At 40.8% G+C, this 26,210-nt stretch overlaps 3 protein-coding genes across 3 annotated transcripts in view; 1 reads left to right on the forward strand and 2 right to left on the reverse strand.

Moving 5' to 3' along the window:
* LOC139950627 (condensin complex subunit 1-like) overlaps positions 1-26,210 on the forward strand; it is a 68,784-nt gene that overhangs the window by 3,590 nt on the left and 38,984 nt on the right. Inside the window, exons 4-25 of the mRNA XM_071949403.1 lie at positions 304-482; positions 1,182-1,324; positions 2,008-2,129; positions 3,035-3,158; positions 3,864-4,011; positions 4,114-4,236; positions 4,730-4,939; positions 5,307-5,397; positions 5,846-5,987; positions 6,210-6,335; positions 6,751-6,836; positions 7,731-7,885; positions 8,360-8,613; positions 8,856-9,077; positions 9,304-9,436; positions 10,003-10,087; positions 11,290-11,487; positions 12,214-12,395; positions 13,073-13,190; positions 14,026-14,201; positions 14,750-14,853; positions 15,778-15,955. Of these exons, the coding sequence (XP_071805504.1) occupies positions 304-482; positions 1,182-1,324; positions 2,008-2,129; positions 3,035-3,158; positions 3,864-4,011; positions 4,114-4,236; positions 4,730-4,939; positions 5,307-5,397; positions 5,846-5,987; positions 6,210-6,335; positions 6,751-6,836; positions 7,731-7,885; positions 8,360-8,613; positions 8,856-9,077; positions 9,304-9,436; positions 10,003-10,087; positions 11,290-11,487; positions 12,214-12,395; positions 13,073-13,190; positions 14,026-14,201; positions 14,750-14,853; positions 15,778-15,955 (3,299 nt within the window). The remainder of the gene's footprint in view (positions 1-303; positions 483-1,181; positions 1,325-2,007; positions 2,130-3,034; positions 3,159-3,863; positions 4,012-4,113; positions 4,237-4,729; positions 4,940-5,306; positions 5,398-5,845; positions 5,988-6,209; positions 6,336-6,750; positions 6,837-7,730; positions 7,886-8,359; positions 8,614-8,855; positions 9,078-9,303; positions 9,437-10,002; positions 10,088-11,289; positions 11,488-12,213; positions 12,396-13,072; positions 13,191-14,025; positions 14,202-14,749; positions 14,854-15,777; positions 15,956-26,210) is intronic.
* LOC139950908 (allatostatin-A receptor-like) lies at positions 16,687-17,825 on the reverse strand. Its single transcript, XM_071949750.1, has one exon. It carries the CDS (start codon positions 17,823-17,825, stop codon positions 16,758-16,760), a length of 1,068 nt encoding a protein of 355 aa, XP_071805851.1. The 3' UTR covers positions 16,687-16,757.
* LOC139950909 (trace amine-associated receptor 1-like) lies at positions 23,302-24,534 on the reverse strand. Its single transcript, XM_071949751.1, has 2 exons — positions 24,347-24,534; positions 23,302-24,049 (listed from the first exon to the last, which is right to left on the reverse strand). The coding sequence occupies exons 1-2, from the start codon at positions 24,532-24,534 to the stop codon at positions 23,302-23,304; spliced, it is 936 nt and encodes a 311-aa protein (XP_071805852.1).

Consider the following 26,210-nt stretch of genomic DNA (forward strand, 5'->3'; position numbering starts at 1 on the left):
CCCCTGAAACTTGTGTCAAATAACAATTTATGTGGCTAAAATTAACCCTATACTGGATCGTTCCTCACTCTAACTGTAACAGAATCCAACACAATCCATTCAGACTTTAGAACTCTGATTTCATGGTGATCCCTTGTGAAGCATTTAATGTTAGTGGTCGGCTTATGGATTTTGATGGGTTCGAGTGAGGCATTGCATGGTGAGTTACCAGGTGTAAATCTAGTTGCTTATGTAGATTATGTTCTTTTCAGTTGGTTAGAGTTCAGGTAATTTAGTTTTTTATGTTTTAATTAATGCCATCAGCTCAACAGCAATTGACAACCAAGCTCTCGTCTCTCCTGGATGACCCTGAGGGGCAAGCCAATGCTAAGCAGCACCTCAACACCCTCAAGATGGTGTCTTACCTTCTCTGTCAGACGGCCGAGGCGTTTGAAGCAGATGCGTGTAAGCCGTCCACGGATACAACAGTCAGAGGAGGGCGGGTGAGTAGTAGACAATTTCATAGAAGTGCTTAAGCACAAAAGGTAGCTAAGCACAACAAAATTATGCTTACTAGAATAAGGTTACCAGCCAAACCACCATCTCACATGTACATAATGTGACTGGTACCCTACTACTCATTTCTGCTTAGCAGAAACAGGTTGACAGCCAAAATTGCATTTAGTTTTGTACAGTTATGACTGGTGCCTCGCACAATGTTTGCTCAGCGAAGAAATTTGTTCACTGGTATTTTCTGCTTAGCAGATTTATGAAAATAGGCCCCGATGGGTTTCTTGTTCCTTCTTAAAGCGTGAGGCCAAAATTCAGGGTTTAATTTTTACACTGGGGTGGGTTTCACAAAGAGTTAGGACTAGTCTTATCTCGAGTTAGGACCAGTTACTCGTCCTAACTTAGGACTATCCATGCAATTTGTATATCTCTTAGGACTAGTCCTAAGTTAGGACTAGTCCTAAGTTAGGACTAGTCCTAACTCTTAGTGAAATCGACCCCTGAACCCGCAGATTTGAGACTGGTTATTTAAGTGTGAGGCCAGTATTTTATTTTTTTCATTTGAATTATAATACGTAACTGTGTACTTATACCAAATGGTGACTCTTAAGTCTGACAAATATCTTTTTTTTTATGTGGTTCTTGTTACTGATCGAAAGTTTTTAAAGACCCGAATCTTTCTTTGCATCCAGGGTCGAACCAAGAGTAAGAAGACGGCAGCGGGATGGGATTGGGAAGCTGAGAAGGAGCGTTTCTTACAAGGAATGTTTCATCTTCTCCAGTTAGAGGTCTGGAGACTGTGGGACCCACCCATCGTGGAGGAAGAGTTTGTCAAGTAAGTGTGTTCCTCATCCGATAGTAATTGGTTCATTTGTTCCTGCAGTTGGCGCAAAAGCATTTCAATTTGTGTTAAAATTTAATAACGGAACAGGGCTTGGCAGTAAGCAGAACTATGAAATTCGGGCCCTGATAATTATTTTAATTTGTAACGCGCCAATTCCAGACAATGCTGTTCAAATGTTGCATGACAATGTACAGTTAGAATATTAAACCACTACAAATCATGTTACACATTATGACAAAGAGAGAGTGCTCATCAAATCTAATTCCTGATCAGCTGAAATGCCTGTGTTGCAGGAGAGTCTGTCCCCCCCGTAGATTTCGTCCCCCTCCCCCCCCCCCCCCTCCGCCACGACGATCGAGGTACAAACTACTTTTGAAACAATCTCCTTCATCCCACGCTAAGGTCCCATATGGGGATAGAAACTCCTGGGGACAAAATTTCCTTGGACACCTGCACCTACAATCCCGTCCATATCTCATAGGGCCCCGGTGCCCCCTTTCAATGTTGGCTCTCATTGCGCAGTCTTCTTCGTTCCAATCAACATTGAGACGGGGGACGGGGAAGAGAATCATTTTTGTAACATTGCGAATGGGTGGCCCAAGCAATTTTGGCTGGGATTGTAGCTTTTCAATGTCCCTGTTGGTAATGAGATGGTTTTTGATTGATTCTTACAGCCTCGTAAGCTGCTGCTGCTATAAACTGCTGGAGAATCCCTTGGTTGGGAGGAACGCCGGAACCAAAGAAGCGTTGTTCAGTCTGCTTGGTCTGCTCATTAAGAGATACAACCATACATTGGGTGAGTAAAAAGTTCTCTGAAAACAGAAGAACTGACGAGAAAGACTCTGCTAGTGTCGAAACGTGAGGCCGTTAAAATGAAGTCAAAGCATTAGGCCGCTAACATGAAGTAAAAAAAAAAATTGCAAATACGGGAAAAATTATTCCTTCTTTAGTCTGTTTCCTGATTCTTTAGCTCTTGGGAAAAATAAGAAAATTTTTCGTTTATGGGGCCTAACAAGTTTTCTAGAGCCTACAGCATGTGTACCTGTAGCTCAGCCCTTGTACTCGATAACAATTTCATACTTTCTTTCCAAGGACCAAGTACCATGCCTGATTATCTTGCAAATCCATTTCCCGGTTAAAGGCAGTGGACACTATTGGTAATTACTCAAAATAATTATATGCTTAAAACCTTACTTGGTAAAGAATAATGGGGAGACGTTAAAGGAACACGTTGCCTTGGATCGGTCGAGTTGGTCTTTGAAAAACGTTTGTAACCGTTTTTTATAAAATGCATATGGGTAGAAAGATGTTGTAAAAGTAGAATACAATGATCCACACAAACATGCCTCGAAATTGCGTGGTTTTCCTTTTACCTCGTCGACTAACACGTCGGCCATTTATGGGGGTCAAAATTTTGACTCCCATAAATGGCCGACGGTGATAGTTCGCACAGTAGAAGGAAAACCACGCAATTTCGAGGCAAACTTGTGTGGATCATTGTATGCTACTTTTAAAACATCTTTTCAACCATATGCATTATATAAAAAACGGTTAAAAACGCTTTTGTTTTGACCAACTCGTCCGATCCAAGGCAACGTGTTCCTTTAATAGTATAAAACATTGTTAGAAACTGCTCCCTCTGAAGTGACGTAGTTTTCGAAGCCCTGAGTTTAAATATTGGTGTTGCTCTTTTGCCTGTAGGAGCAAGTCTTAAGATCATCCAGCTTCTACAGCACTTTGAGCATCTTGTCAGCCCCATGGCGCAGGGAGTGCAAACAATCGTCGCTCAGTTCGGGGCCAAGAATATCGTCAGTGAAATCATGAGGTAAGAAACAAAATGTCAAATCAGTCGGCCGTTGTGTGTTCACTCTGTCAACATGTGTGATAGTGTGATTTGTCAGACATCAAACAGACCTGTGGCTCTTGGAGGGGCACAGCAATTTTCTTTTGGTAATGGGCACATCTATGGGGGAAACGTGTCTGAAAACTTTGCAAAGAGCACCACAGCAAAAGCATAGGACACCATGGCAATTGTCTTGGTCGCTGTGGGTTAATTCAATGCCTGTACACCAACATTTGAAAATTGACAAAAGTTACCATCAGGGCCCTATTTCATGGCCCTGCTTACCGTAAGCACAGAATCGGCGCTTACGGAAGCAGGGAATGCTGTGCTTACGACAAGCGTATTTCACGGGTTAGCGGCGAATTTTGGTTTCTGCGCGTGCGTACTCCACGTTACCAAGCATTCTACGCTTACAAGGCGAGCGCAGAAATTCGGCGCTTGCACGTAAGCGGGGAGTTGTGGTCGTAAGCTGAGAATTCGGCGGTAAGCAAAGCCATGAAATTGGGCCCAGGTAATCCAAGTGGGCCCAACTTCTTAAAGCCAGCAAGCACAAAAAGCACCATACAGTTACCACTGCTGTAACTGGTACAACGATCATTTCTGCTTAACAACAGCTTTATGAAAGTGGGCCTGGTAGTCTCATTTCTGATCGTAGTCTCATGATATTATTTTCACCTTTGACCTCAGGGAACTTGGTAGTCTGGACCCGTACGACCTTGCACGTGATAACAGCGGTACTCGATCCTACGCGGCTTTCCTCGTTGAGTTGTCGGAGAAGATTCCTAGTCTGATGCTGCCTAGCATCAGTCTGTTGCTGTGTCATCTTGATGGAGAGGTAGGAATCAGACCAACCCATAACCCCCCCCCCCCCCTCCACCCACCCATCCTCCATGTCCCAATGTTTCATCTTCTTATAATTTACATTTACTCTTTGCAGTCTTACACCATGCGCAACGGTGTTCTTGGTGTCCTAGGGGAGATCGTCATCCAGGTTTTGAGTAAAGATGGCCTCGACAAAAAAGCAAAGAACACCAGGGACCAACTTTTGGATAAACTTGAGGTATTTGCATCCTCGCAAAGATTACAAATAATATCTAATAAAACATGAACAAATTAGTTTCTTCAGGTGAAAAATGACTGAGTCTATATTTTCCCGGAGTTCCTGGTCTGATCAACATAATATTGCGCCACAGCACCTTGTGAACAATTTCATTGTTTATATAGCAGTCCTGGAATTTCACGCAGGCCTCCGTTGCCCCTGGTCTTGGCCTCGGTGCCCCTTCAAAAGTATCCCATTGGCTTTAAGATTTTCCAATGTAGATTGCCCTTTGTAAAATGAAAATGGCGTTGCCCTTTTGAAGATGAAATTCACCTGAGACAAGAATAAGGTTTCATTCTTCAAAATGAGCTCCACATACATTTTGCATGAAAAAATAGTAGGATTTTTGATAAAGCTGTACATAAGATTCACCATCATCGTTGTATAATTGATCTAACGAGACTGCAGCTCATTAATTATGAACTTATCATTTCCGCTAACCCTTCTTAAACAGGACCACATCCACGACATCAACGCCTTCAGTCGTAGCCGCGTCCTTCAGGTCTGGCTACATCTCTGCCGAGAGAAAGCCATTCCCTTGCCAAGACAACGCAGCGTGATGTCACTGACGCTCGGTCGTCTCCAGGACAAGTCGAGCATCGTCCGTAAGAACGCTGTGCAGCTGCTCTCTGAGTTTCTAACCAGCAACCCTTTTGCTGCTAAGGTAGGTCAACCTGGGTCCATTAACATAAAGCTATCAAGCAGAAAATACCGCTTAAGAAATACTAAGCAAAGAAATGTGTGGGACACCAGTCACATCAATGTAAAATTCCTGGATTTTTGGCTGGTAACCAGTTTCTGCCAAGTAATATTGCTATGTACTAAGCAAGTTTTGGTGCTTACAGGCTTTATGAAAGTGAGCCCTTGTGTGTTATTCTTTTCCTAAGTAAAAAAGGTTTGCGGTGCCACCATGTAAACATCTTTTCTTTTTATTTGTGAGTAGCTCTGAGAAGAGTCAGTTTCTGCTTGACGTTTCGATCAGTGTGTTCTGAACATTTTCTTATCCATTTTCTATCCATATAAATATGCAGCTACCTGTGAATGAGCTGGAAGCCACTCTTGAAAAAGAGGAGGAGAAACTGAAAGCCATGATGCCTGACGAGCCACTTGATATATCAGGAGGTAAGAATAATAGACCCCCTTGCTACATGGACACTGTGGTCACGCGGTCATGTTTTATGCACAGAGAACAGATTGGTTTGCCTCCTTTGGCCTCAGTGAGGACTATTTATGAGAGTGAAAAGTTTTATGCAAGGGTCTATATCAAGGACCCACAAAATTGTTCTGAATTGTACCTGAACTTGGAGATGTGGAAAAGTTTTTATGCAAGATGCAAATTAACCCATACAAATTTGTGAAAGTCTTACTTTTTTCTTTTGAAGGAAAAAAATCTTACCTGAAGATGCAACTGTGGAAAAGTTTGTAGAATTCTTTATATGCAAAGTATATGCAAATTAACCAATCATAATTTGTGTAATCCTTTCTTTTTTCGAATCAAAAGACAAAAGTATCTATGAAGTTTGCTCTCAATTTCAAGAATGTGAACTCAATTATTATTTTTTTTTGGAAGATGTACACGGCAAGACGGAAGAGATGTGGCAAGCAATGGAGCCAGAGTTGACTACCATCGTCATGGAGCATCTTGAGGAAGATGCAGAGGATGATGAGGAGGAGGACTGCCAAGAAATACCCGAAGATGCAACTGTGGAAAGGTACATAAAGAGTTTATGCTAAGTTAATGCAAATTGTATGCAAATTAAGCCATCATAAATTATGCAAGTCTTTATGATGAACTAATGAAATACTTGCATTTCTGACTTGCATATCAATGCAGGCTTGATATTTCAATTGCTTTCATACACCTGGTCATTGCCCCTAAACACTTTAAAGAACACTTCTAAAGTTGAAATTTAAATTTTCTTTCTTTTTCTTAGCATTAATTCAACCATTCGTGAGCTACTGGATAAATCTCAGCATCGCCAGGCTCTACGTCTTCTCCGATCTGCAAGAAGTTCCTGGCCCGACTACAAGCTCTTCATTGAACCAACTCCCGTCTTTAGGTATAACTAAATGTTGCCTATTATAATAGGGATATCACTTCTTTCTGCTGAACAATTTCTGCAAAGGTGCTCTATCAGCGTTCTGAGGACCAGTCAAAATTCTGTGCCCTTTGGAAAATGAAAATGGCCCTGCCCTCTCAAAGATGAAATTCCAAGCCTGGGCTAGTCACTTAAAAAGTTAGAGCAAACCCTGTCTTTGCATCAAACAGTATTTCCAGCTTATGGTATTTTCATTCTTCAATGGAAGTGCCCTTTGCAAATTAAAAATGCCATTGCCCTCTCAAAGATGAAACTCTAAGCCTGGGCTAGTCACCTTAAAAGTTCAGGGCAAACCCTGTTTGTACATCAAGATGGTATTTCCCACCTACCCAGGCTTACTGTTTTGTTATCTTTGTTTCTACCTTCAATTCTCTAGCCCTCTTGATGGTGAGGAGGAGGACGAAGATGAAGCCCAAGTCACCCAGGCACAGCTTCTTGCTACTCTCAAAGCTGTTTACCTAGGTAAGATGTGTTTTATGCTTCAAAGTTCATACGGGTTCCTACGCAGTAGTTTAAACTTGATTCTTTCAGTGCCAGTTTTGGGGGGCGTTTGAACCTAAAATGCCCAGCTTTTTCTTCTTTTTCGATTTTTTTTTGTTTGTTTTTTGTTTTACCCATATACACCGATGTGTGTTAGCACTGTACACTCAGTACTTTCCCAAGCTCTGCAAAAAAAACCACAGGCATATAACTCGGGTGGGATTTGAACCCAGGACCTTTGCAATTCTAGAGCAGTGTTTTACCAACTTGACCACCGAGATTGCCCGGTAGCTAGATTCAGTTCGAATCCTATATTTTTTTATTTTATTTTTAAAAATATTCTTTATCCCGATGCAAATTTCTATCTATTAAAAAAATAATAATAAAGATAAATAAATCCTTCTCATAAAAAAAAGTGTTTTGCTGATTTGTGTTGCCTTGGTACATCCCAAAGTCAATAGTATTTTTTTAGTAAAAAATCCCTCTCGTAATAACATGCATGATATGGTCGAATTGATAATTGATGACACTTTTTGAGTACATAAAATAGATCGTACTTGTAAACCCTTAGCACAGAAAGAGTTAAATGTGTGTGTAAGCATAAAGCAATAAATAGGTACAATTGAAAGAAATTTTGTTGTTTCATTCTTCTGGATTTGGATCTGGACATATATTCTCAATGTTCTTATTAGAGCCAAACGAGAAGAGAAGGTTGATGAGGTAATTTTAGTTTTCGATGTTGGAGGAAAACCCCAGGGAATTATTCAAGAGAAAACCCACACAGTCAATTTTGGGACTGAAAACCCAATCCACATAGTGCCCCCGGTGGGATTGGAACTGGGTTCTTCAAAATGACACACCTTTGACTTTCTTTAGGTGAGAAGCAACAAGAGCCTCAGGATTCTGACTCTGAGGAGGTGCTGAACCTTCAAGACGTCAACAAGCTCACTGGGAAGGCTGCCGAAGGGGATGGTGTAGAGTCTGTTGTTAACGAGTTGACTAAGCAACAAGTTCTCGTCAAATACCTCCAGGTAAATGTGTTTATTAAAGCCCTGCTACCTGTGAATCGAAAGAATTTTTTTTAATCGTTTTATTTTATTTGAAAGGCATTGGACACTTTTGGTAACTGTCAAAGACCAGTATTCTCACTTGGTGTATCCCGACATATGCATACAATAACAAACCTGTGGAAATTTTGGGCTAAATTGGTCATCGCACTTGCAAGAGAATAATGAGAGAAAGAACAACCTTGTTTCATTACTTTGTGTGCTTTCTGATGCATAATAAAAGGCTTCAGCTGAAGTCTGTTATTATTTGAATGAGAAATTACCTCTTTCCCAAAAGCCAGGTTACTTCAGAGAGAGCCGTTTCTCACAATGTTTTAGACTTTTAACAGCTCCATTGCTTGTTACCAAGTAAGTTTTTATGTTGACAATTATTTTGAGTAATTACCAATAGTGTCCAGTGCCTTTTAATCTTCATGCTTTTCATCTTAACCTCACCAGGACTGTGTCACTTTCGCCGCCCAAATCCAACAAGCCGTCCCCATCCTCTGCGAGCTCCTGAGCTCCAAGATCAACAGCGACGTCCTGGAGGCAATCGAGTTCTTCGTCAGAGCTCACGAGTTTGGAGTGATGAGTGCGCTGGAGGGGATCCGTCGTATGATGGTGCTGGTTTGGTCCAAGGAGCAAGGGGTGAAGGATGCGGTGGTTGCTGCGTATAAGAGGCTGTACCTCAACCCCCAAGGAGGCACCCAGAGGTACGCCCTTAACCCATCACCCCTTTATCACCTCACGCCACACTTGCAAATAGCTTTTCAGAAGCCTTTTATACAGGCCTGTGAAATGTCCGCTTTGTTAATGATCAGGCTGACTATTATTATTTTTTTTTCTTTATTTATTTATTTATTTATTTTTTTTTTTTTTTTGAGGGGCTTCTTCTTCAGGGACTTTATCAAATTTTCATTAGTCCATTAAAATCCCACCCTGTTGTACTCCCCAGATCTCGTTCTCTGACCATCGTCAAGAGTCTGATGAATCTGACCTTCGGTGCTCGCCTCGGCGAGCTGACCTCTTTAGAAGAGCTCCTTGGGGAGTTCATGAAGAGCGACGACGTCCCCGCCCAGGCCATCCAGATACTGTGGGAGCACTTCACCAAGAAGCACTCCAACACTACGGAGGAAGAGAGCAAGGCGGCACTGGTCATCCTTGGAATGACCGCCGGGTAAGTCTGGAGTCGTGTCACCGGGCCAACTTTATAGAGCTGGTTAACGGTAAGCAAGTTGTAGTGCTTACTGAAGCAGAAAAAACTTGCTACGGTGTAAGCATTTTGCACAGTTGAGCAAGAAAATTAGCCGCATTCATCATGAATTTGCATTGATTGTTGCATATTCCCTCATCTCGTTGCTCCTACAAATCTCTAATGATTCTATCCGCAATCTTTTCCCCAGGGCTGACATGAGCATTGTACGCTCCAACATTGACCTGTTAGTATCAGAGGGTCTCGGTGAGAGAGGACAGAGAGATTTCATCTTGGCCAGAGACACCTGCTTGGCGTTACTCAAGACGGTCAAAGCTGGCAAGGTTAGTACGTACAGCTTAGACCAGGGCCCCAAAATAGTGCTTGACAAGTTTCTCTGCTGAGCACGTAATGAGTGGGGCACCAGCCGCAACAGTGTAAACTTTATGGAATGTTGGCTGGTAACCTGTTTTTGCTTGGCAAGATTTTCCTGTGCTTAGTAGGTTTTCGTGCTTACAGGCTTTATGAAATTGGGCCCAGAGACCTATAACATGGATCTGCAAACCGTAAGCAAAGGATCGTCGCTTGCAGAAGCAGGGAATTCCGCTCTTTCGCCAGGCGTATGTCACAGATTTAGCAAGCTTGTGCATGTCCATACTCCACATTACTAGGTATGTACAGGCTTACTAGGCTTACACAGCTAGCGCCGAAGTTTGGCACTTGCTCTGTGACTTGAATGGCCAGAATTTTGCATTAAGCAGAGCCATGAGATTGGGCTCAAACAAACCATTTTCATGGTTCTGCGATCTAATTTCTTCCCCTTTCATTACTGTCTATGTACTCAAATCGGAAACTGGAAGGACAATGTTTGTGATCATTTGAGGATATATTTTTTATTAAACCTCCACAGCCCAAGGTTCTTGATGGAGAGGAACCATTCCGTTTCCCAGCCGACCATCAGATCTTCACTCGTCTCTCCACCATCTTGATAACAGGTAAATTTTACTCTCTACCCAACACCAACACCCCCCTCCCCTACCACCCAAGTTAATAACTGCCCGCTTAACCCAATTCACCTTTCGTCATCACTGACAATAAATCTTGGCTGTGCCACTTTGGGAGTAAGATCCCCCTGTGTCTTAAGCGCGGTCCAAATGCAGATGCGATACAAAAAAAAAAAAAATTCAAAAGAGCACTCCTGGACAACAAAGCTGTGACGTCAATTTCGTTTCGCACCAAGCATTCATGGGAAGTTTGATCAAGGGCCCAATTTCATAAAGCAGTTAGTATTGCTTAACAATTGTTTGCTAAGCAGGAATGAGCAGGGTACTAGTCACATATTGTACATGTGGAATGATAAATTGGCTGGTAACCATATTCTAGTAAGCATAATTTTGTTGTGCTTAGTTAGTTTTTATGAAATTGGGCCCAGGCTTAACTGTGTAATGTGCATTTAGGCGACGAACGTCTGCCTGGAAATCTCCCTTATTATTGAATCTTCTTTCCCTGTAATGTTGAATTGAATTCTAAATATCTCCATGAATGTTGTACAAAATCTTCTTGATTGCAAAATGCAAATGTCGGTACCTCAGCCATTGCTTCTCGTCTTGACAACGGCAATGCTCTTCTCTTCAGTCTTCCTAACAACCAGATTTCCCGACTTCAGCGCCTCCAAAACACTGCTGCCTGCATTGTGACACTGTCTAGAAAGTCCTGTTCTATCACCCCCATTCTGAAACAACTACACTGGCTCCCTATCTCTCAACGAATCATCTTCAAGCTGATGCTCATTGTCCACAAAGCTCTTAATGGCAAGGCTCCCCTCTATATTTCTGAACTGCTTCAAGTTTTTCACTCCATCAAGGAATCTTCGATCAAGTTCCATGCTTCTCCTCATGGAACCCAAGTCTTGACATTCATGGGGTGACAGGTCTTTTTCTTCAGCTGCGCCACGCATCTGGAACTTTCTACCACTTAATCTTAGATATTGTCTTTGTACCACAAAATTCAAATCTCTTCTCAAAACTTATCTTATGTCACAGGACTAATTTTGTTGTGTCTGTTTTTTTCTTTGTTTTTGTTTTGTTTTGATTTTACTGCGCCTTGAAAACCCAGCAGGGTGGATATGTGCGCATTACAAGTCTTATTGTTATTATTTATTATTATTAAATAAACACAACAATGTTTTGGTTTCTAGGAGTGAGTGATTTGGAGAAAGTGCACTGGTTACCGCTGGCCGAGCAAGCAGTTAACACCATCTACCGGCTGGCCGAGCACCCGGATACTGTCTGCGGAGACATCGTGAAGAAATTAGCAGCTGCGATTATTAAGGCTGGACAGAGTGATGAAGTGACGCAGGGTGGGGAGGATGGTGAAACACAACCTGAGCAGGAAGGTATCGTAAACTTCCCTTGCGTTGAAGTCAGTCGTCTTGGTCACTTTAAGATTGTTGTTGAAGTTGAAAATCATTTATCATGCTATTTAAAAAATTAAAAAAAATATAAAGCTTTCTTTAATATGTTTCTGATAAGTTGAGAATAAGGTGTTGGGGAAATCATTCATTTTTTTTTTTTTTTTTTTTTTTCTTTTTTTTTTTTTTTTTTTTTTGTTAAGCTATTCTAACAGAGTTGAGAATAAGCTGTTGCAAAAACTGCTTACCAACCAAAATGACCTATAGATAGTATAAATGCAAAAAATAAGTTAATGGCCTGATGTTTCCGACCCTAGCAGAGTCTTTCCTGAAGGCTAAATCAAGAAAGACTCTGCTTATGGTCAAAATGTCAAGCCGTTAACTATTTTTTGCAGGTTTGAGATTTCTAAAAATGTTCATGATGTGCTAACAACAAATTCAGTAAAACTTGATTAAATATCTTCTTGTGGCGTTACGATTTTGGCGTTAAAAGTCTTCTTCTCATAATATTCCAAAAGAATAACATTTAGGTCGGATTACTTTGTTTATGTTTATTTATGGTTGATTTGCTTTGTTTACTTTCACAATTTTGTGTGTACACTTTTTCGTGATGATTTCATTTTGTAAAGCGCTATGATCATGCCTCCTTTGGAACGGCGCTATTATAAACATTGTTTATAGGACTTGAAAGTTTCATGTTTTATTTTTAAGGGGAATCGTCAGCGAGTACCAGCTGCCCAGCCGGTGTCCTGTCTCGTTTCTTAGCCTTCTCCGGCCATGTGGCCTTGGCCCAGCTGGTTCATCTCGACGTGATGGTCTCGGGAGAGATGAAACGGAGACACAATATTCAGGATAAGGAGAAGGAGAAGAAAGATCCCAAGGATGCTGCTAAGGTATGACAAGAGAGAAAATCTGGGCCCAATTTCATATAGCTGCTTAAAGGCACTGGATACTATTGGTAATTACTCAAAATAATTGTTAGCATAAAAACTCACTTGGTAACAAGCAATGGAGAGCTGTTGATAGTATAACACAATGTGAGAAACGGCTCCCTCTGAAGTAACATAGTTTTTGAGAAAGAAGTAATTTCTCACTTAAATTTTTGAATTGAATTTGAGACCTCAGCTGAGGTCTAGAATTCAAGCATCTGAAAGCACACAACTTTGATGACCAATTTAGTTTAAATTTTCACAGGTTTGTTATTTTATGCTTATATTGAGATACACCAAGTGAGAAGAGTGGTCTTTGACAATTACCAAAGGTGTCCAGTACCTTTAAACGGTCTATGTACTTTTTGTAGGACACAAAACACAATGTCCACAGATTTACATTAAAACTTACACCGTTTGAAGATGATGATGATAGAAAGTTTGCCTTAAAATATTACTTGCTGTGTGCTGTAGTTTTTGTGAAACTAGTTCACCAATGTCTCAAAAAATGTTTTACATGCTATAATAATTTTTGTCTCACTGCGACCAGAATCGTTTTTGTGACTTGCTTTACTCATTTCTCAAAAACTATCTCACTTCAAACAAAGGGGTCACTCTTTCTTTTGTTTTGCCGTCCCAAGGGGAGTGTTTCTGGCGAGCAGGCGTCCATCGAGGATGAGATGGGGCTGGGAGGAGCTGCCGTTGAGGATGCCGAAGCTGAATACATTCGCAAGATCTGTGAATCCGAACTAGTCACTGGTAAGATTTTAAGTCATCACTTTCTTCATGTTTTTTGTTTTAAAAAATTTTGTCATTATTAATGGTTTTTTTGCATCAGGATATTAAAGCCAAGAAAAAAGTTCACAGATTTACAAATAACTTACAGGGTTTACAGAAGGTAGTGGTGAAATACTTCTCTTGAAATATTATTCCATGAAATGCTTTACTTTTTGAGAAAACAGTAAAACAATATCAGTTCTCGTTAACGAGAATTACGGATTTATTTTAAACACATGTCATGACACGGCGAAACGCGCGGATACAAGGGTGGGTTTTCCCGTTATTTTCTCCCGACTCCGATGACCGATTAAGCCCAAATTTTCACAGGTTTGTTATTTGATGTAGAAGTTGTGATACACGAAGTGTGGGCCTTGGACAATACTGTTTACCGAAAGGGTCCAATGGCTTTAAGAGAATATATTTTCGTTTTTGTTGTACACTTACACTGATGTGTATTAAGCACTCTGAGTGTTGGTAGTGACACATGTGTCCTTGAGCAAGATACTTTACTATAATTGCTTCTCTTCACCTAGGAGTATAAATGGGTACCTGTGGGGATAGAGGTTGATATTGTGTATGAAAAAGCCTTTGGAGCGCTAAGGTTGCCTGGGTTGTATACTCCCCAGGGAGCTGAGAAAGATTATAGGGATGTTATTGGCTCAATGACCAGGCACTATTATAAGTGCATTGAGACAGTTATTGTGAAATGATCTATGTACGAACTTGTTATTATTATATAACTGTGTAAAATACGACAGGCTAATCACTCCTGATAATTTTGTAACACCCTCTCAACCCAATCTATTCTATATAGGGCATAATCTCCTATCAGCCATCCGTCCACTACTCGTGATGGTCTGCAGCAACCCGGTCAAATACAACGAGCCCGGTCTGAGGGCAGCAAGCTCCCTGGCTCTGGCCAAGTTCATGCTGGTCAGTTCCGACTTCTGCGAGGCTCACCTTCAACTGCTCTTTACCATCCTGGAAAAGGTATGTTCCTGAGCAAGATACTTTTGTTTCTTTCCACCCAGGGGTAAAATGGGCAGAGATGGTCCTTGTGATTGAATGAGCTGAGTAGCGCATATTTGTAGCACAGGGTCTATACTCCCCAGGGCCCAATTTCATGGAGCTGCTTAACCACAGAATTTTGCTTAAGCAAAAAATTCCTTGCTTAGTAAAATCAGATTACCGGCCAAGGCTCCACTCAATTGTTATGCTAAGTTAACAACAGCTAAATACCAGGCACAAGCAATGTATATGGTATGACATTTTTGGTCAGTAACATGTGTAAAATAAGCAAGCTGTTTTCATGCTTAGGCAATTTTTTTGCTTAAGCAGCTCCATGAAATTGGGCCCAGGGAGCTGAGGTGGTTTAAGGAATGTATTATACGGCCCAGTGCGGGGCAATGATGTTGGAAGCGCTTTGAGACACCCATTTGGGTGTGAAAAGTGCGGTATAAAAACCGACTATTATTATTATTATTACTATTATTTGGAAGGAAACATTATTTGTTATTTTGTTGTTGTTTTTATTTCAGGCTCCTCAACCAGTGATTCGAGCTAACCTCATTATTGCTCTGGGAGACCTCACCTTCCGATTCCCCAACCTGATTGAGCCGTGGACACCCAACTTGTATGCAAGGTACTATATTTATATTTAATATTTATTTTATTGAGTGTTTTCGGTGCTTTCTTATTTCTGTTTTATTGTTTCTTTACTTGATGATACCTGTAAGTGGTGGTTTTCCAAAAAAATATATTCAAAATAAAATGAAACTTTCTTCTCTTATCGCTATTTATTTCAAGACAAAGAAGGTGAAGCTACAAATCATTTTAAATAATATACAACAGTTGTCTATTATGATGCATCCATGTTAACTGACAGAATTAATAATAATAATAGTCGATACTTATATAGCGCTTTATACACCCGAAGGGCGTCTCAAAGCGCTGAAACATACAGTATTTCCTGCAAGGTATGTGGGACTAGGTTTTTGAATTATGAGATCTTGAATTGCTAGGTGCTGTGGCGCAATATGCCGAAAATCCAGCCAGGAACACCAGGGCGAACCCCTTCTCTAAGTGCACTGGGTTCTTTTACGTGCGTTACACAACACACGGGACCAACTTCTTAAAGTCCCATCCGAAGGACGAAGCAATGGTTAAGTGTCTTGCTTAAGGACACAAGTGTTGACCCATCCATGGGCCAACTTCACATAGGAATACGACTGACATGTTCAGTCTAAACAATTCACCGTTCAAAAGTGTAAAGCTAGATTAATCCCGCTCTTGTAAAACTTAATATAAAATTAATGTGTGTGGGAAATAAAAGTGCAGACCTCGAATCAACCCACAGCAATTGCTGTGATTCACTGTGCTTTTCCTGTGGTGCGCTTTGCAAAGTTACAACGCAATTTTTAAGTTTTCCTCACATAAGTGCACATAACAAGAGGAAAATTGCTGTGCCCCTTCAAGAGCAAAGTGCAAGGCCTGAAATTAAACATTAAATAATTGAGCGTGCCAAATTTGTTTCTAATTTTTGAAACTTCTCATTTTTTGTTTTCAGACTGAGAGATTCCTCGTCACACGTCCGCAAGAACACGCTCATGGTTCTGACCCATTTGATCTTGAACGATATGGTAAAGGTCAAAGGTCAGATCAGCGAGATGGCTTCGTGTATCGTGGACCCGGAGGAGCGCATCGCAGCCCTGGCCAAACTCTTCTTCTTTGAGCTGTCCAAGAAGGTAAGACTGCTAACAACTAAAACATGCTAAGCAGAAATGTCTTAAAATATTTGTGTCGTGACTGAAACCTTTTTTAATAAGGGAATAAAAGGGTAGTGACAAGTTCTTACACTGTCGTTTAAAACCAGCAGCATCGTCGCACGGCCACAACCCTGCAAGGTTTTAAACGGTAGTTTAGGAACGAGTCTCTACTCTTTTATTTCCATTCATAAATGCCTTTTTGGTTTAAATCTGTAATTAAGTATGAGACTCTGTAAAACTTGAAAAGGCAAATTGAGTAAGACAAGGTCAAAATTTTTTCAAAGTTGATTATAATCATCGTGCAGTGCTTCCACCCCCCACCTTTACTAAAATCTATAACAATGATATTTTGTGTGCTTACAAATCCTGTATAATACTTTTAAATTGGCACTGCAAAGCTGCATATTATCAGTTTATTAAGAATAACTTTAGTATTAGAAACTGATTAACAACCACTGTGCGGGTTTCCCAGTTGTGCCATCCATTAGAAGTGGAGAGTGTGTGATATGAAAAGATTTGCGTGTAAATTTTAAGCATACTGGCCATGTAGCCTGTGACATCATAATGTTTATAGAGCCACCAAGCCTAGACTTCCTGCAGGCATGATTTGAGCCTGGACTTCCTGCAGGTATGATTTGTACGAATAGCTGTTGAACAACCAGTACAACAATCCTTACCCTAACCCTATTGTTCAAGCTGTGTACCTAAATACGAGTATAATTATGCATATGCTGTAGAAGTTAATTTATTTTGTACCGCATTAGATTCTATACCTGACATTCTAAGGTTCTGTCGGGTTATGTACCGGAAGGTTTACTGATATTGAAGCACTCACTTGTATGGTGTTATGTGCACTTGCTTCTTGCCTTGTTGATCCACTAGTTGTGTCCACACGGTTGATGTTGCGTAGACGTCCACTAAAGATCATCTTCTTGGCCTGTTTCTGAAAGCGTTCGTAGGTGAAGCAGTAGATGAACGGATTGATGCACAGATTTACCACCACGACCGTGCTGAATAACGGAAGGGCAGCGTTAAACGCAAAAACTTCAATCAAACCGAGATTAAAAACCATGTAAAAAATCTCGGTCGGTGTCCAGCAGACGGCGAAGAAAATGACTACAACGAGTAATGTCTTGATGACGTTCTTGTTCGCTCTGGATAACATGTTTCTGGCGTCTTGATTGTTGTCATCGTCTCTGGCTTTTGAACGCCGGCGGAGTTCCAGGATTATCTTAGTGTAGGCGAACACCATGATGGCCAGAGGAATAACGAGGTCCCTCACGAACACGAGGAAACCTACGACTGCTCTGAAGGCAGGGCTCGGCCAGTAAACACCACACATACCGTTAGTTTGGTGTGAAATTGGAAAATTATGAGCAGTGGGTAGAGAGCCGCACAGCCAGGTAATTAGAATGACCATCTTGAGCCGATTGCTGGAGAACATGCTACGATGCTTGACCGGTTGACACGTTGCGTAGTACCGCTCAAGTGATATAGCGACCAGGTTGTAACTGGACGTGATAAACACACTGTACTGCAAAAATGGTGACCACCATACCTTACAGTAGACTGAGCCAAGGACGTTGTCGGGTACGATCGCTGGCGGCGAAATCACCAGAAGTTGGCGGAGAATAAACACGAAGGCGCCAAGAAAATCCACGATCGATTGATGGATGATGAGCTTATTGGTCGTTGAGATAAAGACGCTCCGATATCGTAGCATGACCAGACAGACGAACGCATTGCCGATCATTCCTAGTGAGCCAACGAAAATACTCGCATAGAAAGCAGTGTAATAAAAACTGTTCTGTGGCTCAGATGTTTGAGGCGAAGCAGTTGACATCTCCATCTTGTGTTAAAAGACTAGGTGTTGCTGTGCAGGCTGAAGCTAGCTGTTGTCAGTTTTGTGTTTCACCAACGAAGAGTTTCCTTAAAACTGAGTCAAATCACAAACTTCCCCTCTTTATAGATTTCTAAAATTACTCTGGGATTGGATCCATTGTGCTCGTTTGTGTAAGTTCAGCATCCAGATTTGCAGAATAAGTATAATTTCCGTAAGGTATCAATATATGTATTTCCTTTATACTGTTTATGAAAGTTGCTTTCCAGTTCCAAGCAAACTCAGAGCCTCAGCATTGAGACTAATTACAAGTTGATTTCCCTGAGGGTAGCATCCAAACTGCTGTGGGACGAAGACGAATACATCGTCAAAATGTCTTGGTCGAGATTTCAATTTTCTCTGTCCTGGAGAAATGCAGAATGAGACAAACGGCAAGTCGTACCCTTGATTTATCCAGAAAGACCTTATAAATGACTGTCTGTTGTATGTTTAATTTTGCAGTCCTCTTGTAAATAATTCACTCTAATTTTGAATTTCCCTCGTGGTGGACTCAGAAAACGACGTCAAGTAGACGTCAGACACTACATTTCCCCCAGTTTTCTTAAATAGACTTTGGTTTGATTGCTCTGTCTAACAGATAAATTGATTTGTGGATTTTTTTAGTGAACTGTTCCCCAAATCTGGTACACACTACACACTGCCTTCAAATTGGCACCTTTGGTTTGTAACGACCGAGAAATCTAATAAAAAACTAATCTGCTCAGTGCAGTAAGTGCTTGAAGCGGTTCTTCATTAGATTACGTCGTTGGTTCACAAACAATTTCACCCAGAGTTGTCCAACAACGAAAATTCCAATCAATTGATCACAGGACATTGTTGAACAATGCTTCAAATCTGAATCACGATCTTTCAAGTTTGTCAGCTCTCGCTTAAAAACGACCGAGAAATCTAATATAAAAAAACACAGATGTGCCGTTTGTACATCTTGCGTTTGTAGAAAACACACGAAGAGGTTCTTTGTTGTTTATTCTAAACGGTTCAACCGATATAATTGTTTAACAAATGGGCATTCAATCATAGCAAGCAATTGAGTTGTAGCAACCTCATGCTGTTTGGCGAGAGGCTGTAGGACAAAGACACAAGAGATCGCCGCGATGGACCCTTGCTGTCTCTGCGGTTAATTGATTTAAACTTTGTTACCCTTGTGATAAACCGTGTTAGGATGCTAGGCGGTAAAGTATCTTTGGGCACGCAGCAGACACGTGTCTCTTGAGAATGACTGTATTTGAGATGGAGTTGTTTCGCAGGTAAAGTTGTTTCTCAGAATGGGTTGCTTCTGCAAGAAGAAGAAAAAACCTGTTGTATGTGGCATCGATGATTGGTCAGGTAGCGTTCATTTGTGTTGTGCATCTATGGTTCTCCATGTTGATCTTTGTTGAGTCCTCAATGTTGTTGTGGTGAATGTCCACCAAAATTGTCATCTGAACTTATTTCAAAGTAAAGCTGTTTCCCAGAATGGGTTGCAGAAGAAGAACAATTTGGTGTCGCATCGATGACTGGTCAGGTAGCTTTCATTTCTGTTGTGCATTTATGATTCTTGTAATCTTTGTTGAGTTCTAAACGTTGTTGTGCCATGAATGTCCTCCAAAATCATCATCTTGGCTTTAGTTCTTAAATACAGTTTATGTAGAGGTGAAATGGATTTTCCGCAATCACACTGGCACTGACGATGTAGGATTCTTTTGTTGTGACGTGCGCACTGTGAGTGGACAGCACAAAAGTTGGCAGAACCGAAATGACATCCCTCTTTTAGTCTTTTGTTACATCATGTGCGCATTACTGTGCATAAAGCAAGTGTCAATTTCTTCACAGCGTTTGTTTCTTTTATAGGAATTTTGCTGTAAAAAATGAGAGCAAGAACTGGTTCTTCTTTTGTTTCTTCTGAGAATCGCCTCATTCCAAAGAGACAAAATGTCAGAAGAACAAAAAATTAAGCCATTAACTTGTATCTTTCCAGAAGTGTTTATATTTCCATTTCACCCTCTCTGGAGAAAGGAGAACAAAAGTTTTTTGTTTCTTATTTTGGAAAACATTTCCTCTTATGAGTGGGAAGATATCGCTCTTCCCTTGTGAGTATTTCACTGCTTCCAAAGGTTCCTCTTTAAGAAATAGTCGGGGGCATTCAAGTTTGAATGTTTATTGAAGGATTAGCTTGGACACTGGAGGGAGGGCAGCCCGAGGCCAGTGATTTTAGTGTGGCGCCAATTAAACTCTGGAATGGACAAGGCCAGTGTCCCGTGGAAATCTGTCCTCCCCGATCATCTGTCCCCCAGGGAAAATAACATCCGAAGGAGGAGGTTTTTTCCAAGAGGGCGCTATCAGAAGCAGTTTGTACACAGTTAGCCTGAACATCTTTCGTCACACTTCGAGGCTCGTGAATAACGTCAGAGGCCGGCATCAAAACCGGCGCAAACCGGTGTTTGTTTTGACCTTTGACCCCATTTATTTATCTGTCACTGTGCACATTTATACGATATCATTGTATCCAATGGAATCACTGGATCTGAGAAGCTGGGACCTGTCTTTAAGGATAAAGACAGGAGCCCAGTCTTAGCTCACAGATTGCAATCTGGGGGGAACAGAATATCCAGGGTGACACAATCTCCTGCCACACTGACTTGTCTTATAAATAAAATAGTTTACATTTGAAAGCAATGATAAGTGAATGCCACATTATAGGACCAATTATCTTTTATTTGTTTATTTTTTTTTCCAATAACATCCAAGTAAACAAACCATAGTCATTTTTTATTTTTGTTTAACTTATTTTTTTGATATATGATTTTTTATATTTACTACTTCATAAGAGGGCACAATCAGAAGAAGTGTTTACTACTTCATTTTTTTCTCTTTTTTCTTTTTCTTTTATATTTTTTGTTGTTGCATTTTGTAAATTTGTGTTGTTTAATTGTTGTATAATATTTGTTGAATGTTAAGGCCAAGCAGTCTGGACCTCCAGACCCAAGTTTTAATTGTACAATTTATTGTTATGATCGAACAGAGCGTGGGTTCGGTCTTGACACATACTGTGCCCTTCAGCAAGACCACTTAACCATTGTTGCGTGGGATATTGTAAAAACCATTGATCCTTTTTTTTGCATTGTGTGATCCACGTTTCAAACCGAATGCAGCGTAGCCACTTAAATGTATCTTTATTAAGAGAATAGGTTGGTCAAGGTGGCACTGTCTGGCTGCAGATAAAATGTTGCAGTGCTATGAAAAGGTCTGGTCTCATACAGCAAATAATACAAATCATACAATTAATCTCAAAGGTTAATTCATCGGGGGATGGGTGGCGGTATAGGGAGTATACCTTTGGTAATTTGTTCTACTCAAATATATTAATGACCGTAAAAACTTTCTTGGTATTAAGATCACTGCAGAATTGTTGAATTAATTAACACTTTTAGAAACAGCCCCCTTTGAAATTTTTATAGAGAAGGGGGTAATTTTTCACCCCCCAAAATGTTGATCCCAAAATGCAACAATTCTAGATGCAACAGTTTTTGTTTTTCTTCTTTCAGTATATCATTGCAACTTCTTCGGCCAATTGAGCCCACATTTTCCTAGTGCATGTAGGCTCGTTATTTTATGTATACGTGTGTTGAAATGAACTAAGTGAGGATACTTGTCCATGACAATTACTAAAAGTCATACTCTGCCTTTGAAGCAGACTTAACGCATTTATCCCAATATCACTGCAATTCAACTTGTACTAACTGGCACTTATAGTCCGTTTAAAGGAACACGTTGCCTTGGATCGGTCGAGTTGGTCTTTGAAAAGCGTTTGTAACCGTTTGTTATAAAATGCATGATTAGGAAGATATTTTAAAAGTAGAATACAATGATCCACACACATTTGCCTCGAAATTGCATGGTTTTCTTTTTACTTTGCGAACTAACGCGGTCGGCCATTTATGGGAGTCAACAATTTGACTCCCATTTAATGGCCGACCGTGTTTGTCGACGAAGTAAAACGTAAACCACGCAATTTCGAGTGATACTTGTGTGGATCATTATATTCTACTTTAAAAATATCTTTCTAATCATATGCATTTTTTAACAAATGGTTACAAACGCTTTTCAAAGACCAACTCGACCGATCCAAGGCAACGTGTTCCTTTAAGAACTGTACAACCTTAAAACATGTATTAAACTCTTGACTATAGTGCTCAAAGACCTGAGACCAATGGTTTTAAGTGTCGGGCCAAGAAAAAGAAACTTGTGACTAGTGACTGAAAAAGTTCAGTTGGGTTCAATGGAGAACAAAATCCATTTTGTGAATTGAATATATAGAAACAAAGTATAACATTAACATTTAAAGGAACACGTTGCCTTGGATCGGACGAGTTGGTCAAAACAAAAGCGTTTGTAACCGTTTTTTATAAAATGCATATGGTTGGAAAGATGTTTTAAAAGTAGAATACAATGATCCACACAAGTTTGCCTCGAAATTGCGTGGTTTTCCTTCTACTGTGCGAACTAACATGGTCGGCCATTTATGGGAGTCAAAATTTTGATCCCCATAAATGGCCGACGTGTTAGTCGACGAGGTAAAAGGAAAACCACGCAATTTTGAGGCATGTTTGTGTGGATCATTGTATTCTACTTTTACAACATCTTTCTACCCATGTGCATTTTATAACAAACGGTTACAAACGCTTTTCAAAGACCAACTCGACCGATCCAAGGCAACGTGTTCCTTTAATTGTTGACTTTGAGTCTTATGCTAAATACACTTAAAATCAACAAAACAAAATGAGATAAAACGCTTTTTACATGTACATGCCTTTTAGTGCTTCTTCAAACAAACCCCCTCCCCATTCAAAAACATGTTAAATGCAACTGTGCCAGTGAGTTTGATTTTGTTTCGGGTCTTGTAAGACAATTTCTTGTAGAGCAACACTTTTAAAGATGCTATGTCAGATTTTTGGCCGATTTGACCCAAAAATGGTGATTTATTATTCAATAGGTATTTTGATGGGGGTCGAGAAACTTACAAGCTTTCATTTGAGCCATTGCTCGAAAAAGTCCGTCAATTATTAGTAGCAGTGAAATAAAGTGCTAAAAATTAGTTTTTGTCAGGATCCCGACAATCTATCACGTGACCAATTCTTATGTGTGTTATAAGAATCGTTTTAATTTTTTGTCATGGTTCCTGACCATTAAAAGTAAAAGTTAAACTTGATTTCGTTAGAGTGGGTGATACTCTTTGAAATACCATTCACTAAAAAAAACCCAATTTTTTAATGTTTGGGGCCAAAAATCTGACATAGCATCTTTAAGCTGCAAGCCCCTGCAGTCTTGTGGGATTTAGACTGCATATAGCATGTGTTTTGTTTGTGCGCTTTAAAGTAGACTGTGCAGTGCAGTAGAAGTACTGTAAGATTGTACTGCATGCTTTTTGTACATGTATGTTAAAATACTAAGGTTCTCCAGGATTTTGTATTGGACCAATAACTGGTACTGAAGAACTCACTTGTACAGTGTGTTGCGTACTTCCTTCCTGTCTTGTTGATCCACTAGTCGTGTCCACACGGTTGACGTTGCGTTGACGTCCACCAAACACCATCTTCTTGGCTTGTTTCTGGAAGTGTTCGTAGGTGAAGCAGTAGATGAACGGATTGACGCACAGATTCACCACCACGACTGTGCTGAATATTGGAAGTGTGGCGTTGTACACTGATACTTCAATCGCTCCCAGATTCAGAAACATATAGTAGATTTCTGTTGGTGTCCAGCAGACGGCGAAGAAAATAGCCACGACGAGTAATGTCTTGATGACGTTCTTGTTCGCTCTGGATAACATGTTTCTGGCGTCTTGATTATTGTCGTCGGCTCTGGCTCTTGAACGGCGGCGGAGTTCAAGGATTATCTTCGTGTAGGCGAACACCATGATGGTCATAGGAATGACAAGGTCCCTCACAAACACCAGGCTACCTCCGACAGCCTGGAAGGAAGGGCTTGGCCAAGAAATGTCACACCTTCCGCTAATTTGGCGTGATATCGGGATAGTATGAGCAGTCGGTACAGAGCCACACAGCCAGATAATTAGAATGACCATCTTGAGCCGATTGCTGGAGAACATGCTACGATGCTTGACCGGTTGACACGTTGCGTAGTACCGCTCAAGTGAAATAGCGACCAGGTTGTAACTGGATGTAATAAACACACTACAGAAGAGTTTGCGGTAACACCATGTAATAACAATCTCTAAATGAGTTGGGGTGGTTCTGAAAAGAACCGTTGGGTTAACTCGACGTTTCGATCAGTATGCTCTGATCGTCTTGGAAGACGATCAGAGCGAAGACGATCAGAGCATACTGATCGAAACGTCGAGTTAACCCAACGGTTCTTTTCAGAACCACCCCAACTCATTTAGAGATTGTTATTACATGGTGTTACCGCAAACTTCTATATCTTATCTCCACCATGCAAAGTTTCAAATCCTACTAATAAACACACTGTACTGTAAAAATGGTGACCACCAAAGCTTGCAGTAGACTGAGCCAGGGATGTTGTCCGGTACGATTGTTGGTGGCGAAATCACCAGAAGTTGGCGGAGAATAGACACAAAAGCGCCAAGAAAATCCACGATCGATTGATGGATGATGAGCTTATTGGTTGTTGAGTTGAAGACGCTTCGATATCGTAGCATGACAAGACAGACGAACGCATTGCCGATCAGTCCTAGTAAGCCGACGAAAATACTCATGTAGAAAGCAGTCGACATCTCCATTTCATTAGTAGTAAATCTCAGGCAGTTAATACCTAGTATATCTCAGACAGTTTAGTTTCACAAGCTCTTATTATAGCTTTTTAAGTGCTCTCTGTGGAAACTTTTCCTCTATACTTAAGAGTAAAGTCACGAACGTCCTCTTTTTTAACATATTTTTCCACAATTTCTAGATTTTTTTCAACTGTCAAAATGGGCAGACAAGCACGAAAGCTTAAATATCAAGGTCAATTACTCTGTTTCTTATCTGACTTATAAGGTTTTCATTGAGGTCAATTACTCTGTTTCTTATCTGACTTAAAAGGTTTTCATTGTAAGTGATCCGCTTCACTAGTAATAATGGTTTAAAGATTAATACACCGATCCAGTAGGCTCCGCCCACGACGCACGTGTGAGCAAGAACACGTGGGGCTCTCCAATGCCTTTCTGCACAACTCTGTCGCGCGCACCAAGATACGTGCACGCATGTCGGACCTTTTGTCGGACCTTCGTTGCGTTGTGATTAGACCATGGGATGGGTATTGAAAAGGGGCCTATTTTGGGGGTTCCGTGGTCCCCATCTCCGGACCGCATGAAATTTGACGCACAAGGGTTTTCAATGGTACTGAATCCGAATTTGGTTGTTGCTAAGCTCTAAAACTGCACAGTTCGTGAACAGACCAATTTTTGGGTCATTTTAGGTCAAAAACGGTATTTTTGGACAACCTCTGTATACACTGGGACTATTGACCAATCGTTCACGGCAGTGAAAGAACCTTTTCCAAGTGTTTAATGTGAACGAAGTAAATTTTCCCCTTTTCTGTCGGATTACATGCAAAGGCCCACAACAAAAACCCATGATTTTTATTCAAGTTGCCATTTATTTTTCATTGCTACGGTGTGCGTGTGTTAAATTTGTATTATCACACGCGCAGCCGAGTTATGGGACGCAGACGCACTATTTTGTTCGTGTTTCCACTCGCGCTTGTGTGATAACTTATAATTTTGTCGAACGAGCCTGTAAATTGGCATCCTTTTATTCAGGGGTTTGAAGAATTACACTGTATGTTATAACGGTACAGTGTGGGAACGAAACACGATAATGCTTCGAATGACGTCACCCAAATTGCAGGCTTCCGAGGATTTTTAGATCACTATTTGTCGCCGTAGTTTCTTTTCGAGATACGGTGCAGGATTTTCGCCAAGCAACAGCAGGCCTGATACTTCACGGAGACAACGGAGGCGATTGCCTCCGTTGCCCCTTGCCATTGCCTCAGTGCCCTTGAAATGCTCCAGTAAAAATTTATAATTTCCTCATAAGGTGCCCTTTGCCAAAGAGAAAATGCCTTGGTGCCCTTGCCCTTTCAAAAACGAAGCATACAGCCCTGCAACAGCAAGTAATGGATTTTCTGTATTTTATTTCATACCTACGTACAAAAATCGCGTGGTTCAAAAGTGGGGACTACGGTTTTGAACAATTCTAGCGATCATCCCATGGTCTAGATTGATCAAAACGCAATGGAGCGGAGCTTAGTGGATCGGTCTATTGCTGGCATGGCTTGGAAAACAGAAAAAAAAAATACTGACAACTGACAAGCGCTTCTGTTTTTCTCCATTTT

The sequence above is a fragment of the Asterias amurensis genome, chromosome 18 (genome assembly GCF_032118995.1).
Source record: "Asterias amurensis chromosome 18, ASM3211899v1".
Classification (NCBI taxonomy): Eukaryota; Metazoa; Echinodermata; class Asteroidea; order Forcipulatida; family Asteriidae; genus Asterias; species Asterias amurensis.

What these genes read in the sequence shown, in the direction of transcription:
- LOC139950909 (XM_071949751.1), bottom strand. Translation starts at nt 24,534, where the DNA reads ATGCTACGATATCGAAGCGTCTTCAACTCAACAACCAATAAGCTCATC. An exon ending in TGGTGGTCACCATTTTTACA is followed by an intron (nt 24,050 to 24,346) that starts GTACAGTGTGTT and finishes ACTCTTCTGTAG; the next exon opens with TGTGTTTATTACATCCAGTT.
- LOC139950908 (XM_071949750.1), bottom strand. Translation starts at nt 17,825, where the DNA reads ATGGAGATGTCAACTGCTTCGCCTCAAACATCTGAGCCACAGAACAGT.